The sequence below is a fragment of the Poecilia formosa genome, unplaced genomic scaffold (genome assembly GCF_000485575.1).
Source record: "Poecilia formosa unplaced genomic scaffold, Poecilia_formosa-5.1.2 Scaffold134, whole genome shotgun sequence".
Taxonomy (NCBI): domain Eukaryota; kingdom Metazoa; phylum Chordata; class Actinopteri; order Cyprinodontiformes; family Poeciliidae; genus Poecilia; species Poecilia formosa.
The window spans coordinates 1100893-1113573 of NW_006800073.1; the positions used below are offsets into that span (position 1 = coordinate 1100893).

Consider the following 12681-nt stretch of genomic DNA (forward strand, 5'->3'; position numbering starts at 1 on the left):
GCGAACGTTAGCAACTGGGTAAAATTTAAAGACCCTCAATACGAAGCGAAGCGTAGAAGAAGAGGCAGCTTTTAACCCGGCTAACTTTAAGCTAGAATAAGTCTATACATTTATTGTAAATATATAATATTTCACTCACGCTGAAAGGTTTAAAAGACTCATGAACGCCTCACGTTCCCAGTTTAATGTGGAGTTGTGCTTGTTTGTGCGAGATGTTCTGATTACACTTTGGATCTGATGACAACATAAAAAAAAACACAAAACAAACCAAAGCAAAAATTAAACCAAAATCTATTAAAACTAAATTAACTAGTGCTGGGCGATAAATTGGTCTTATTGTGTTTTAAGGATTTAATTTGTGGAAAATCTGTATTTTTTTTTTTTCACCAATTCACTCCTTTAGCGGCCATCTTGATAAGTGCGTTTTAAAGCAATTTATTTGGACTTTGAATTCAAGTCAACTTTACAAATGGAGCATAAGAGCCAGGCAGTAATTTTTGAAACGTTCATGCAAACTACTATTTTGAAGAAAACTAAGTAAAATCCTGATCTTTCTGTATTTTATGAAACAAGTTTTTTCTGATAAATGTAAGATGTTTTTGTTCTGGTCAAATTCCATCTTTTTTCTGTTAATATTATACCTATACGCTTGTACTTAAACATTCTCGTAGCTTGGCCCTGATTCTCTGACAGATCACAGAAGGTATGATTGAAATAAAAGCCACTTTTTGAAAATATTTTGTCATTTATAATTTATTTTTTAGAAAGGGAAGTGAGAAAAAAAACTGATTAAAATCTAAAATTAATTTAAAAATTCTTTTTAAGCCATATCGCCCAGCTCTAGTCAAAACCTGTTCAGAATTCAGAGCAAAAAATAATCATAATTATCAGTTACTTTATGTCTTAAGATATTTTCTAGTTTAAAAGTCACGACAAATGAAAAGCAGCCACTGACAAATAAGTGATGAGCATGATGATGTACTTCAAATTAAAGGTTACTTTTATTCATCTTTAGCTTTGAGTGAACTAAAAACAAGAAGAGAGAAAAAAAAAAAAATAAAATAAAAACCCATTCTGGTGTCAGTTATCTACAAAAACAAGCGTCTATATCACATCCATGATCGTGATCTCACATGATTGGTTCTGAAAATGGAAGAAGAAAAATAAATCTAGTGAATTCACCTCATACCCACCTGTGATCGCCACCCCTTTCCCTCCCAGCCAATGTACAAAAGCTCATGTTTAGCATTAAACAGTGCCAGACCTCAACATAAACAGCCAAAGCTCTCTTCTTCATGGCACCCATCCGCTCTGCCCTGCAGCCAGGTATGATTTACATGAAAAACAGGCAAAAAAAACAACTCTTCTTTACATAAAAAACAGGAAAACAGGAACATGAAAGGGGGAGGGGGAAGTACATGGTGAATACAGCAACTTTCTTTGGATCATTCGCTCACATATCCACACAAATACAACACAAAAAGCAAAATAAACGTTCAAAAAGTGTTTCATTCAGAGAGAAAAACCCGACTGAACCCTGGATGTCTTTGTTGCTGTTCAGTGCTGACGAAGGGGACAAGTTTGGGAGGTAGAGAGGAAGGAAGAAATGATAAAAAAAGGTGTTGGAACGACGAAGGGTGGTGAATCGTAGGAAGAGGAAGTCAGCGCGTGTTATTTCTTGGCCTTGCCGGCCTTGGCTGCGTTCCGTGGAGGAGTGACGGGTCTTCCCAGTCCCACACCTCCTCCTCCGCCGCCGCCGTAAGGATACAATTTCTTATCTGCTGGCTTCAAAATCTACAAAACAGAAAAAATTAAATCTGTAATTAAACCGGCAGAGACAGCACAGTGAATGACTTTTAAATGTTTTCTTAATCATTTTCCAGATCCACATTTACAGAGTTTGTTTAAAAAACTTCAACACTCCCTTAAGTGTTAAGTTATTTATATTAAATCTGTCAGATTATAAGGAACTCCTGCAAAAAAAATTTGACGCATCAGCTTCAAACTTCTTTCATTAGTGAGCTTTTGCTGATGCAAACTTTGCCTTTTCGACATAAAACACACAAAACATGCAAATGTTTACAAGATATGCAGAGGGAAGCCATTTAATCAATTAGAGAATTATTGAAAACAGATTAATAACACAAAGATGGATGTTTTAAAGCCTTTATTTTTGCGAGGTACAATGATTTTCCACTTACAGCTAATAAAAACATGACATTGAAATGAGAATATTACATTTCCAGCTGCTACGTCTTGCTTTTGCACTGCACTGTCAAACCAAATCCTTTGAGCAATCTGTTCCCCTCCTCGCCTGTGGGGGCGCTGCACCAGGAACCACAGACGGAAACGACACAAAAACCTCTGAATAAGACGCTGCGCGCAACTTCCTTCAGCATGAAACGTAAATAAAAAATGGAGTAGCGTCAGATTTTAGCAGTTGAAGGATTTCTGTTTTTGGTAAAATACCACGAGACATTTCTCTTGCTAGCGCGAAACATTTATTTTGGTTTTATTTACCCAGAATGCCCTGCGCCGTAGTCCACTTCCTGCGTAATTAAACTCTGATGCGGACTAAGAAAGCGAACTCTGGTCCACCTACAAACCTCGGTCTCAGTTCGGTTCAAATGAACTCTGGCACGGTTTGAACGCCAACCAGGACCAGAGTCCACTCCTAAAGCAGGAAGTGGACTATAGCGCAAGGCATTCTGGGTAAATACAACCAAAACAAACATGAGTCTGTTGCTAGTGGGAGAAACAGCTGGTGATTTTCCACCAAAGACAAAAGAGAAATTCTACAACTAAAATCTGATGTTACTCCATTTTTGTTTACATTTCATAAAGAAGGAAGTTGAACTCAGTGTCTTCTTCAGAGGTTTTTGTATCATTTCTTTCAGTGGTTCTTAGCATAGCACCCCCACAGGTGAGGAGGGGAACAGATTTCTCCAAGGGTTTGGTTTGGCATGCACATTGTGAAAGTGAACTGCAGCAGCTGAAAATGTAGCAAATGTTGCAACTTTGGTCCTCAATTAAACCAATTCTACCGGACTATCAGGTGTGAAAACACTAAATATTCAGCTTTGTATTGATCTACATTTCTCCTGGCTCTCTAAAGGTCTGAATAGATCAACTCAAACATGATGAAAGACCTTCAGAGAACAAGCGGAATAAGTGATGCAGAACACGTTAAGCTAAAGTAAATCCGTCTGCTTGGGAGCAAATGTTAAAGAAATGATCACGAAGTAGACTTCCTGCCTTACCTGGAAGGAGCACATGAGCGTCTCATCCACACTCATCATGGCACCAGCGTTGTCAAACTCTCCACAATAGTTGGGAGCTGAGAAAAGAGTGACGAGTTGCCTCTTTGCGAAAAACTCATAACCGTCTTCAACCACCTTAGATGAGAGAAAACCAGAGTTAAAACGAGGCGAACAGAAAAAGAGGAGTCAGAAGTTGCATCAGGAAGTCTTAGAAAATTACTGCTGACCATAAACTAGTAAGAACCTTTTAATCCTGTTAGCTCTTCCATGAGTAGAAACATGCAGGAACACGAGAGGTTTCAGTGTCGCCACGTCTACAACAACAGCTTAATTACGCCTCCCTTACACCATCAAATTCAAATATTACAAACAAGCTTTCACCATCCATCACTCCGAGGAGGGAAGCCTAGGGAACACCACGTTCCTGATCAGGGCTCCTTTATATAAAACTTAATATTTCTGGATTTTAGAGAGGTTTTTAGATATTTCTACATCATTTGGGTTTGGGTATGTAACATATGAAAACTAGAGATTGTAAGAAAGTTGCAGGAACAAATATCCAGCTCATTTTGCCTCAAACCAATAATGGACAATTTGAACATTAACTCTGATCTGATACACATAAAATTTTGCAAAGTATTTTTGGTCTTGTTTTAATGCAAATTTAAATAAGATAAATTAACTTACAAGTAACTTTTGAGCAAGAAATAGGAGCTTGTTTTAAGTAAATCATTTCTTAATATTGATGAAAAACTTCTAGTTCCACTGACAGATAATTTTACTTATAACAAGACGTTTTTCCCACGTTTGGAAAAGGTAAAAGGTAAGAATCTACATTCTATATGAAATACACAAACTAATCACAAACATCAGAAGCTAAGCACCTTAAAGGTAACATACGATGCTTTGTTAACAAGTTTAAGGCTTTTTGTTATTTTAAATCCAAATAAGCTGCTGCTGGCCACGCCCCCCAACTCAGTGTTTACACTGGCATGTGGAAATGGCTGCAAACAGCAGCAATTATACAACAGCACATCGGTACATAAGACGAACTGCAGGCGACTCCGGCAGGCCCAATAATGCAACAAGTGGTGTCTGGATGGTAAGTCAGCAATAAAACACTCGTCTTTTCCAGCCAATACTTAAAATCTCCAGTTTTCATGATGTTTTCTTTGCTTCTGGTAGAAAATATTTAAAGATGGCAATGAAGGCCACAGAACAACAACAACAAAACTGCAATGAGCTTTACAAAAATGCAAAACTGACCCAAAATTTAGATTGGGACATGAGATAAGTTAAATATATTCCATAAATCCTGAAGCTTTTGATCTAGTCTGTGTTTAAACAGACTAACAGAAGATAAAACATTTAAAATCTACCTGATGTGCCCTGCATATTAGGTCCATGTCATGTTTGTGCAAAAATTTGGCCACCACATCCGCCCCGAACGTGAAGGAGACGCCGCGGTCGTTCTCGCCCCAGCCCAGCACGTCTTTGTCCGGGTCGGCCCACAGCAGGTCGCACAGCAAGCCCTGGTCCGGAACGTCTGTGGGCCGCATGACTCTGCGGATCTGCTCCATCGACTGCAGGTCCGGAGACAAACCTGGAGGAGAAATGAGAAACCGTTCCAGTCTTTCATCTTTTCCTTTTTTTTACGAGTAGCAGGAGAACCAGGCCTACCTCCATGACAGCAGAATATTTTCTCATCTACAATAGCAGCCACAGGTAAACAGTTGAAGCAGTCTGTGAAGGTTTTCCACAGCTTGATGTTATACCGTCGCTTACCTGGAAGCAAAGAAAGCATAAACATGCTGCAGCTCCTTAACATCTCAACGCCACTGAAGTCACCAACCGGTACTCACACTCATCATAAAAGCCGTAGATTCGGTTAATGGAGGCGCACTCGTGGTTTCCGCGCAGCAGGAAAAAGTTCTCTGGGTATTTGATCTTATAAGCTAGAAGCAGACAGATGGTCTCCAGCGACTGCTTCCCTCTGTCCACGTAGTCGCCCAGAAACAGGTAGTTGCTCTCTGGAGGGAAGCCTCCGTATTCAAAGAGTCGGAGCAGGTCGTAGTACTGACCATGGACATCGCCTGCAGGGGGCAGCAGAGGCACACAGACGTCAAACAGCCTCAGCTTGCAGCATTTACAGCTCAATCAACATTATTTTACACTTTTTCTTGTGTTAAAGTTATTTAACACAAGTTATTTTCCATTTAATTTGATTTTGCAACATTGTAAACCAGGAGTGTTCAAAAATTCAGGGATAAATTAGGACAAAATAGGAGGGAAGACAATATTTGGTGTCAACTGTTAATTTAATCTTTTAATCAAACGTTAGATTTCAATCTATTACCAAACTGTGCAGTTTGAAAATCAAAAGCTTACAAGGATTTTATGCAGAAATCAAAACACTTTCCAAACCTGGAAAACCTTGAAAATTCAAGCATTTTCAAGAATTTCCCTGTTTAATTACTGTATGTATATAGCAAGTTTTTTCAAACAAAGACTGACCTGGAAACTGTTTTTAGTCACTGGAAATAAACAAAATACTTTTTAATTTTTCTTCAAATCGACCCCAAAATAAAAATAAAACTGGATACCTTTCATTTAACAAAGAAAAACCAGGTTAATTTTTTTTAGATAAATTACTTTAAAATACTTTATTTGTTGAATTAAAATAGTTCACACTTTGTTTATTGTTAAGTAGGTAAACAAAAATAACATTTTGGTGGTTTTAGTGTTTTAAAATGATTATTTTTTGCTGCCGTAAACCGTCCGATAAAACAAACTCACCACATATTTTTAAAGGAGCCTCTAATTCGAGCAGGATTGGCTGACTCAGGAAGATTTCCCTGGATTTGAGGCAAAGGCCACGGATCTCGTTCTCCGTCAGCTGGACGTTCTTCCCCGGCCGGGAGCCCTTCACTGCGACAAGAGAAAGATAATAAAAATAAGACCATTTATGGAGGAAACATCAGGACAAGCGTGTACTGTGAGCCTCAAAGGAGGCCAAACAAAGATTGACATTCATCATTAAAATGTGATGCTTGGATTGCGCAGCAGACCACCAGACTGGACAGCTAACACCTCCCACCAGCCAAATGCTGTCAAATTCTGCTAGCAGTTCAGACTTGCAGCCGTTTCCACAGGTACTCGCTTCTTTTTCCCTCTTTACACACGTTCTGGAAACGAGAAGACTTGGCAAAGAGAAAACGTCTCTTAAACCAAGTCGCTCTGCTAAAGCCGAACATGTGAAACCACTTCCTCTTCAGTCTGACGTTTCCGTCTTTATTAGAAGCTTTTCTGTGTGACTGTATGAAGCAGAGTTAGCTTGTTTGTAATAAACTTAAATCCCATTTATCTCCCAGTAAGCTCACATTCCGTCCTCGCCTCTTTCGCTCGCGTTATCTCAGGAATTCAGCAGGTTTATCGAGTCTCTGCTTATCATGCGTTTTCACACGTACCACACACACCGCAGAGGAAAACACACCGCCATGATGGACACAGAAACGATCATTTCCCAGGATTTTAACCACTTCTCATCCAAACACGTTTCAGCTGCGTCACATGAAAACCAGGCGTGTAAAATGTTTGGGCCCTGAAGCTGCAGAGGTTTGGAGTCGGGTCAGTTTGTATCAATGACCGAATCAATAACGGTGAGATCAATATGCAGCTGTGAACTAAAGGAGAGCTCAACAAACCCAAACTGATTTTTTTAAAAAGTCCAGATCCAGATCCTTTAGACTGGAAATTCATGTTAAACCAGTAAGTCTGTCATCATAAACAACAAAACATTTAACTACATGATGAATTAAATGATTTCCATTTGCAAGACTCATCATTTCTTCTCTTTTCTCTCTAGTTACTTGGTCTAGACCAGAGGTGTCCAAAGTGGGTCCTGGAGGCCCGGCACCCTGCATGTTTTAGTTCTCTCCCTAATGGGAGTAACGATTTCCTCAGCAAGTCAGAGTCCTGCCTTCTAACGAGCCTCATTTGATGCAGGTGTGTAAAACAATCTGATTATTTATTGCGATAACTTCAGGGACGATTTGTCATCGTCCAGCAAAAGTTATTTATTTAAAACGCGATAAAAGATTTTTTTCTCCTGGTAAAAATTTAATAAACTGACACACAAATTGATGAGAATAAAACAACATCTGCAAATGTTTTCTATTTCTGTTTTTAATGTGTTAAAGTTCAAAACGATTAAGATGTCTTTTAGAGATTATAAGAGGGGTTAGTAGCATTGGCCCATTTTTCTGTATTTTTTTGTCCATCTACAACTCAAGTTTTATCTTTAAAAATCAAACATTTTGACAGTAAAACTGAAACCAAAACCTAAAATGTAACAAAAGGCCTTTTAAGTTTTGTTACATTTTAAGGTAACACATTTTACAACAGATCTTTAAGAGTCATATTTTTGTTCTCAATTATTCTGATAATTAATCGGCACATTCTGCAGATTTTTCATTTACATAAATAAGCTTCAATCTTACAAACACATTAAAAGTTTTAAACAAATAACTGATTCAGTTAAACATTTTATTGCCTAAAATGCAAAAACAGCATTTCTTTATGCGTTTTTACTTAAGTGCAACATGTTGAGATTATTTGTAAAGTTTTGGTTTGATTACAGCTCTGAGCGCAATAAACTCATTAAATCACTTTTTGAGTCTGTTTACTCCAGTTAGTTGACAATTATTTGAATTATGATAATGATTCATCGGTTCAATCATTGTCAAATGTTTTAGGCTAAAAGTTTCTGACTTTTGTGAGTTGCGAAGGTAATTTAAAAAAAAAAATATTCTCCATTAAGCAGCAATAAAGTCCAAAATACAGTGACAGTTACAGACCTGGAACCGTTTGCTGGAAATCTGTTGCTTCCTGTTTATTTCTGCAATGAAGCATTTGATATTCTGTTTCATGGTCAATTAAAAAACATAATAAAGGTAAAAGTTTACAAAAAACAGGCAATTTATGGCACACAGGATATATTTAACCTAAAGCAGATACACACAAACTTCAGAAATGCTATGTTGTTTAGGCCAGTCACAATAAATTCAACCTGAAGTTATTGCAATAAACGATGATATTGTTTTAAGACTATTGGTAATAAAGGCATAACAATGGAAGAAAACTGTCTCAAAGTTCAATAAACTTTAAATTTTAATCAACATTTAACACTGGAGCTGGAAGACACTTCAAATATCCAAAATAAATAAAAAATACAATAAATAAAATGAATTAAGTCGCTAAATAAAACTGTCCTTCAACAAAACGGTTAGTTGAGACTGAAGATTTTTATCATCCAGCTTTAGTAGAAATGAAAACAATAAATCAAGCAAATGGAAACAAATTCAATTGACTTCATGCAACAGGCCTAATTGTTGTACTTTTATTACAATTAGAAATATCTCTTCTTAGTGGCAACTTGTAAGATGATTTTATATTTTCTACATCTTGTAAAAACATCTAAACAGAAAGTCAACACTTGTATCAATAGATAACCCAAAAAAAGGAAATAAATCAGGTTAAAATTAGTAAATGCATCACTAAAAATATGAGAAATATTAAAGATGAGTGTTAAAACGTGAAGCTGTATTTATAACAGAGCAGGAAACACCAAGTGGAGGCAGAAGGACGGCGAAGTGACGGAAAAGGCAGGGAAAAGTGGATATAAATACCAGCCTGCTGCTTGTTGCTTTAAAGCGGGATTACCGCAGGCTAAGCCCTGACAGAGCTTACTCCAAAGTTAGCCTCAGAGTCAGTGGGCGACAGCGAGGGGTTCACAAAAGGCTTTAACACTCTGAAAACAAAACGCTGCTGCAGTGCAACAGGAAAGCCGCGGTCGGTAACCGGGCCACAAACCGCCGCGGCGCTCCATCAGTTTGCTTCACTTCAGATCTGAGCAGCTAATCCGATTGTTTCTGCTAATTATCCAAACAAGTTTAATTGGTTTGGTTCAGCAAACAGGAAGCTGATGGAAAGAAAACATCCATCAATGCTACAATTCAGCAGCAGCTGCAGCAGGCGTGTCGTTCCTTCATTATCTGGTAGTTTGGATCGATATCGCCGAGGAGTTTGACCCAACAATAGAAGCAGAAGCACCAACGGGGGTAAAAAAAAAAAAAAAAAGAGACAAGAACCAAGTGTTGCATAACAGGATATAAATACTGCCACTATCAGGCCTGTTTGTTTTCTCCTGTGCTTGGCAGACAACCTTATCACGGTCCAAGTACAACAATCCATGGACAAACACTCCAGCATGTCCTGCAGTCAAAGTCAAACTCCCAGCAGGCGATTTCAGAACCGAACGATCAGCAGCTCAGACCGGACAGCACCTTCATTAGAAGGTAAACAAACAGAACCGCGTTTCATTACAGGGTCTGGGAGAACGCAGAGCGTCACCATCCGACCCAGAACAACAAATAAACCCATAGAATGAGCACAAAAGCATCAAAATATGAGCTTTTACAAGATATTAGTGTGGAAATCTGGAGCTATAATCAGAGCTGTCAGGATAACAAAGGCTACTGGGTTTTAATTGTTCCAGAAGTTATTAAGATAAACAATAATGTTGTTTTGAGACAATTTCCAACTAATACATTGGTAATAATGGCATAATAATGCAAGAACACACTCTCAAAGATGAATGAACTTAAAATACTAAAACATTTAACTCTGGAACTGGAAGACATTTTAAATATCCAACATAAATAAATAAAACAAAATAAACAACAAATAAAATGAATCATGAAGTCTCTGTCAACAAAACTGTCCTTTAGAAAAAGGATTAGATTTTACCAAACTGAAGACTTTTATCATCCAGTTTCTGGTAGACAGAGAAAAACAACAAATCATAAAAGTGTAAATTATTGGGCTTGTTTTAACTTATCATGCAATTAATTGATTTATTGCAGCAGGCCTAACCGGCTCATGGTTTAACAATAAGTAACTGATAAAATAACGTGTTGAAGAGTACAAAAACATTTACAAAATTAGTTTTTAAGATGATATTAATGTGAAAAATCAAATCTCTAATGTTCTCTAAAAACAAGGTTTCACCAACTCTTAATTATTTTTAAATTGTTTTTAAACTCAAGTATTTCTCTCTGTTGATGTTTCCAGGTTTAACGTTCCTCACTGCCTAAAGCTCAGGAATGCTAAAAAAGCAGCACAAAGTGAAACCAGGTTAGGTCCAGATAAAATATTCCTGTTACATAAATAAAAGGGACTAAACTCACCAAAACAACCACTTTCCTGTGGAAGAGCAAAACAAAAAAACAAAACTATTTTTATACCAACAGCTTTTTCTGAAAAAGCTAAAAAATAAATGCATCAAAATAAAAAAGGCACCAAGTGAGAATCTTTTCTTTACCAAACTTAAATTACTTCTATGGCTGATGCGAGTTATTTATCACAAATCTTTGAATTTTTGATTATTTTTTGAAAAAATGATTTTATTTAGATTTAAAAAAAAATAAAAATAAAAGGTCATTTTCTGCATTCTACAACGGAAACATTTTTGTAGAAATCCATAAATTGCTACTTACAGCATGATAAAAAAAACCTAAATAAAACTGAGCTCTTATTATTAAACATTTATAAACAAAATCAAACGAATTCACAGTGTGAAATATTACTGGACTTAGTTAAAAATGCATTAAAAATGAGTCTTGTGTCTGAGTGCAAAATGAAACATTGGCTTTCTAGTTTTTTCTACTCAAACTGAGACATTCAAATTATCTACACCAGTAAATATTATTAAACAGGATGTAGGGAAATTTATTTTGGCTTTTGCATAAAGTTTGCATATTAAAACCAGGAGGCTGCAGCTTCAAACGTCGAACAAAAGGAAACAGAAATCAGCAATAAATGGATTAAATTCATGTTTTTCCTTCATGTCGTTTCTGCCAGGTGTCGTTTGTTAAAAAATAAAATAAAATAAAATAATATCATAGGTAGCGTCCCGATCTTTGTTCAACTTAAAGTAAATACTTTGAGACTTCAGCTTTTGGGAAGGTCGTACTCATTGGAGAGGAATCAGACCTTCTGCTGTTTGTTGTAGAAGAACGCCGCAAACAGACCCAGCCAATGAGCTCAGGTTCTGACCCAATTAAAGNAATCTCTAATGTTCTCTAAAAACAAGGTTTCACCAACTCAAATTTAAGGTTTTTAAAAGACCTTTTTAAGATCATTATGAACAAAACATAAGGCCTATACCAAGACAAAAATGTTTTAAATGAAGCCAAACAATGATAAATTTGCACTCAAGACGGCAAAAAGCTAGCTAGGTTAGCATCTAGTTAGCGATAGCCTCAATCTCCTGGGTGTGTCTGTGCAACTCAAACTTTTCTGACAGAAACGTCCCATAAGAATGAAAACAGAATATCCACAATTAAATAGTCCAGTAAACACGACATTTAAGACCTACAATTAATAAATTTAAGGCTAATTCACTTTTCTTTTTTTTTTTTTTTACATTAATTCAAGACATTTTAAGGCCTTAATTTAAGATTTTTTAACATTGAGTGGAAACCGTAACCATGAAATCTGGATGTGTAAATGCATGTCTGAGTGATTAAATGAACATTTTCAATGAACTAAAAGGGGATAAAAAACCTGAAAGCCTGAATTTAAAGTCAGAATAAAACAGTTTCATACTCTACTGTCCTCGCATCATGTATAAATATTAAATGAACTTAAATTTATGCTTCTAAACATATTTTTTATGAGTTAGCAGAATAAATAACTTGCAGTGTCTCTCTATAGTACAAAATTAGCTGCCTGTTTTGCTCAGATATTTAAATCTTGCAGTAAATTTATCAAAAGAAACACATTTACCCCTCCAAAAAATCCATATTAATGAAACAAAAAAACAGAAACTTTGATATAAATAAATGTGTTTTAAATGCAGAGAAGGCCATCATACTGACAGTTCAGGTATTTCCCATTATTTCTGACTTTAATTATTTTAAATTGTTTTTAAACTCAAGTATTTCTCTCTGCTGATGTTTCCAGGTTTAACGTTTCTCACTGCCTAAAGCTCAGGAATGCTAAAAAAGCAGCACAAAGTGAAACCAGGTTAGGTCCAGATAAAATATTCCTGACTGATATTTGTGTTACATAAATAAAACAACCACTTTCCTGTGGAAGAGCAAAACAAAAAAACAAAACTATTTTTATACCAACAGCTTTTTCTGAAAAAGCTAAAAAATAAACGCATCAAAATAAAAAAGGCACCAAGTGAGAATCTTTTCTTTACCAAAGTTAAATTACTTCTATGGCTGACGCGAGTCATTTGTTATCACAAATCTTTTAATTTTTGATTATTTCTTGAAAAAATTTTATTTAGATTTAAAAACAAAATAAAAGGTCATTTTCTGCATTCTACAACGGAAACATTTTTGTAGAAATC

The 12681-nt window shown here is 36.3% G+C and overlaps 1 protein-coding gene across 1 annotated transcript in view; it reads right to left on the bottom strand.

Moving 5' to 3' along the window:
- Window positions 1-975: 975 nt before the first annotated feature.
- Window positions 976-12681, bottom strand: part of ppp1caa (protein phosphatase 1, catalytic subunit, alpha isozyme a) — an 18528-nt gene continuing 6822 nt past the window's right edge. Inside the window, exons 3-8 of the mRNA XM_007562152.2 lie at window positions 6057-6188; window positions 5123-5353; window positions 4941-5045; window positions 4640-4863; window positions 3261-3395; window positions 976-1794 (exon numbers count right to left, since the gene is read on the bottom strand). Of these exons, the coding sequence (XP_007562214.1) occupies window positions 1672-1794; window positions 3261-3395; window positions 4640-4863; window positions 4941-5045; window positions 5123-5353; window positions 6057-6188 (950 nt within the window). The 3' untranslated portion in view covers window positions 976-1671. The remainder of the gene's footprint in view (window positions 1795-3260; window positions 3396-4639; window positions 4864-4940; window positions 5046-5122; window positions 5354-6056; window positions 6189-12681) is intronic.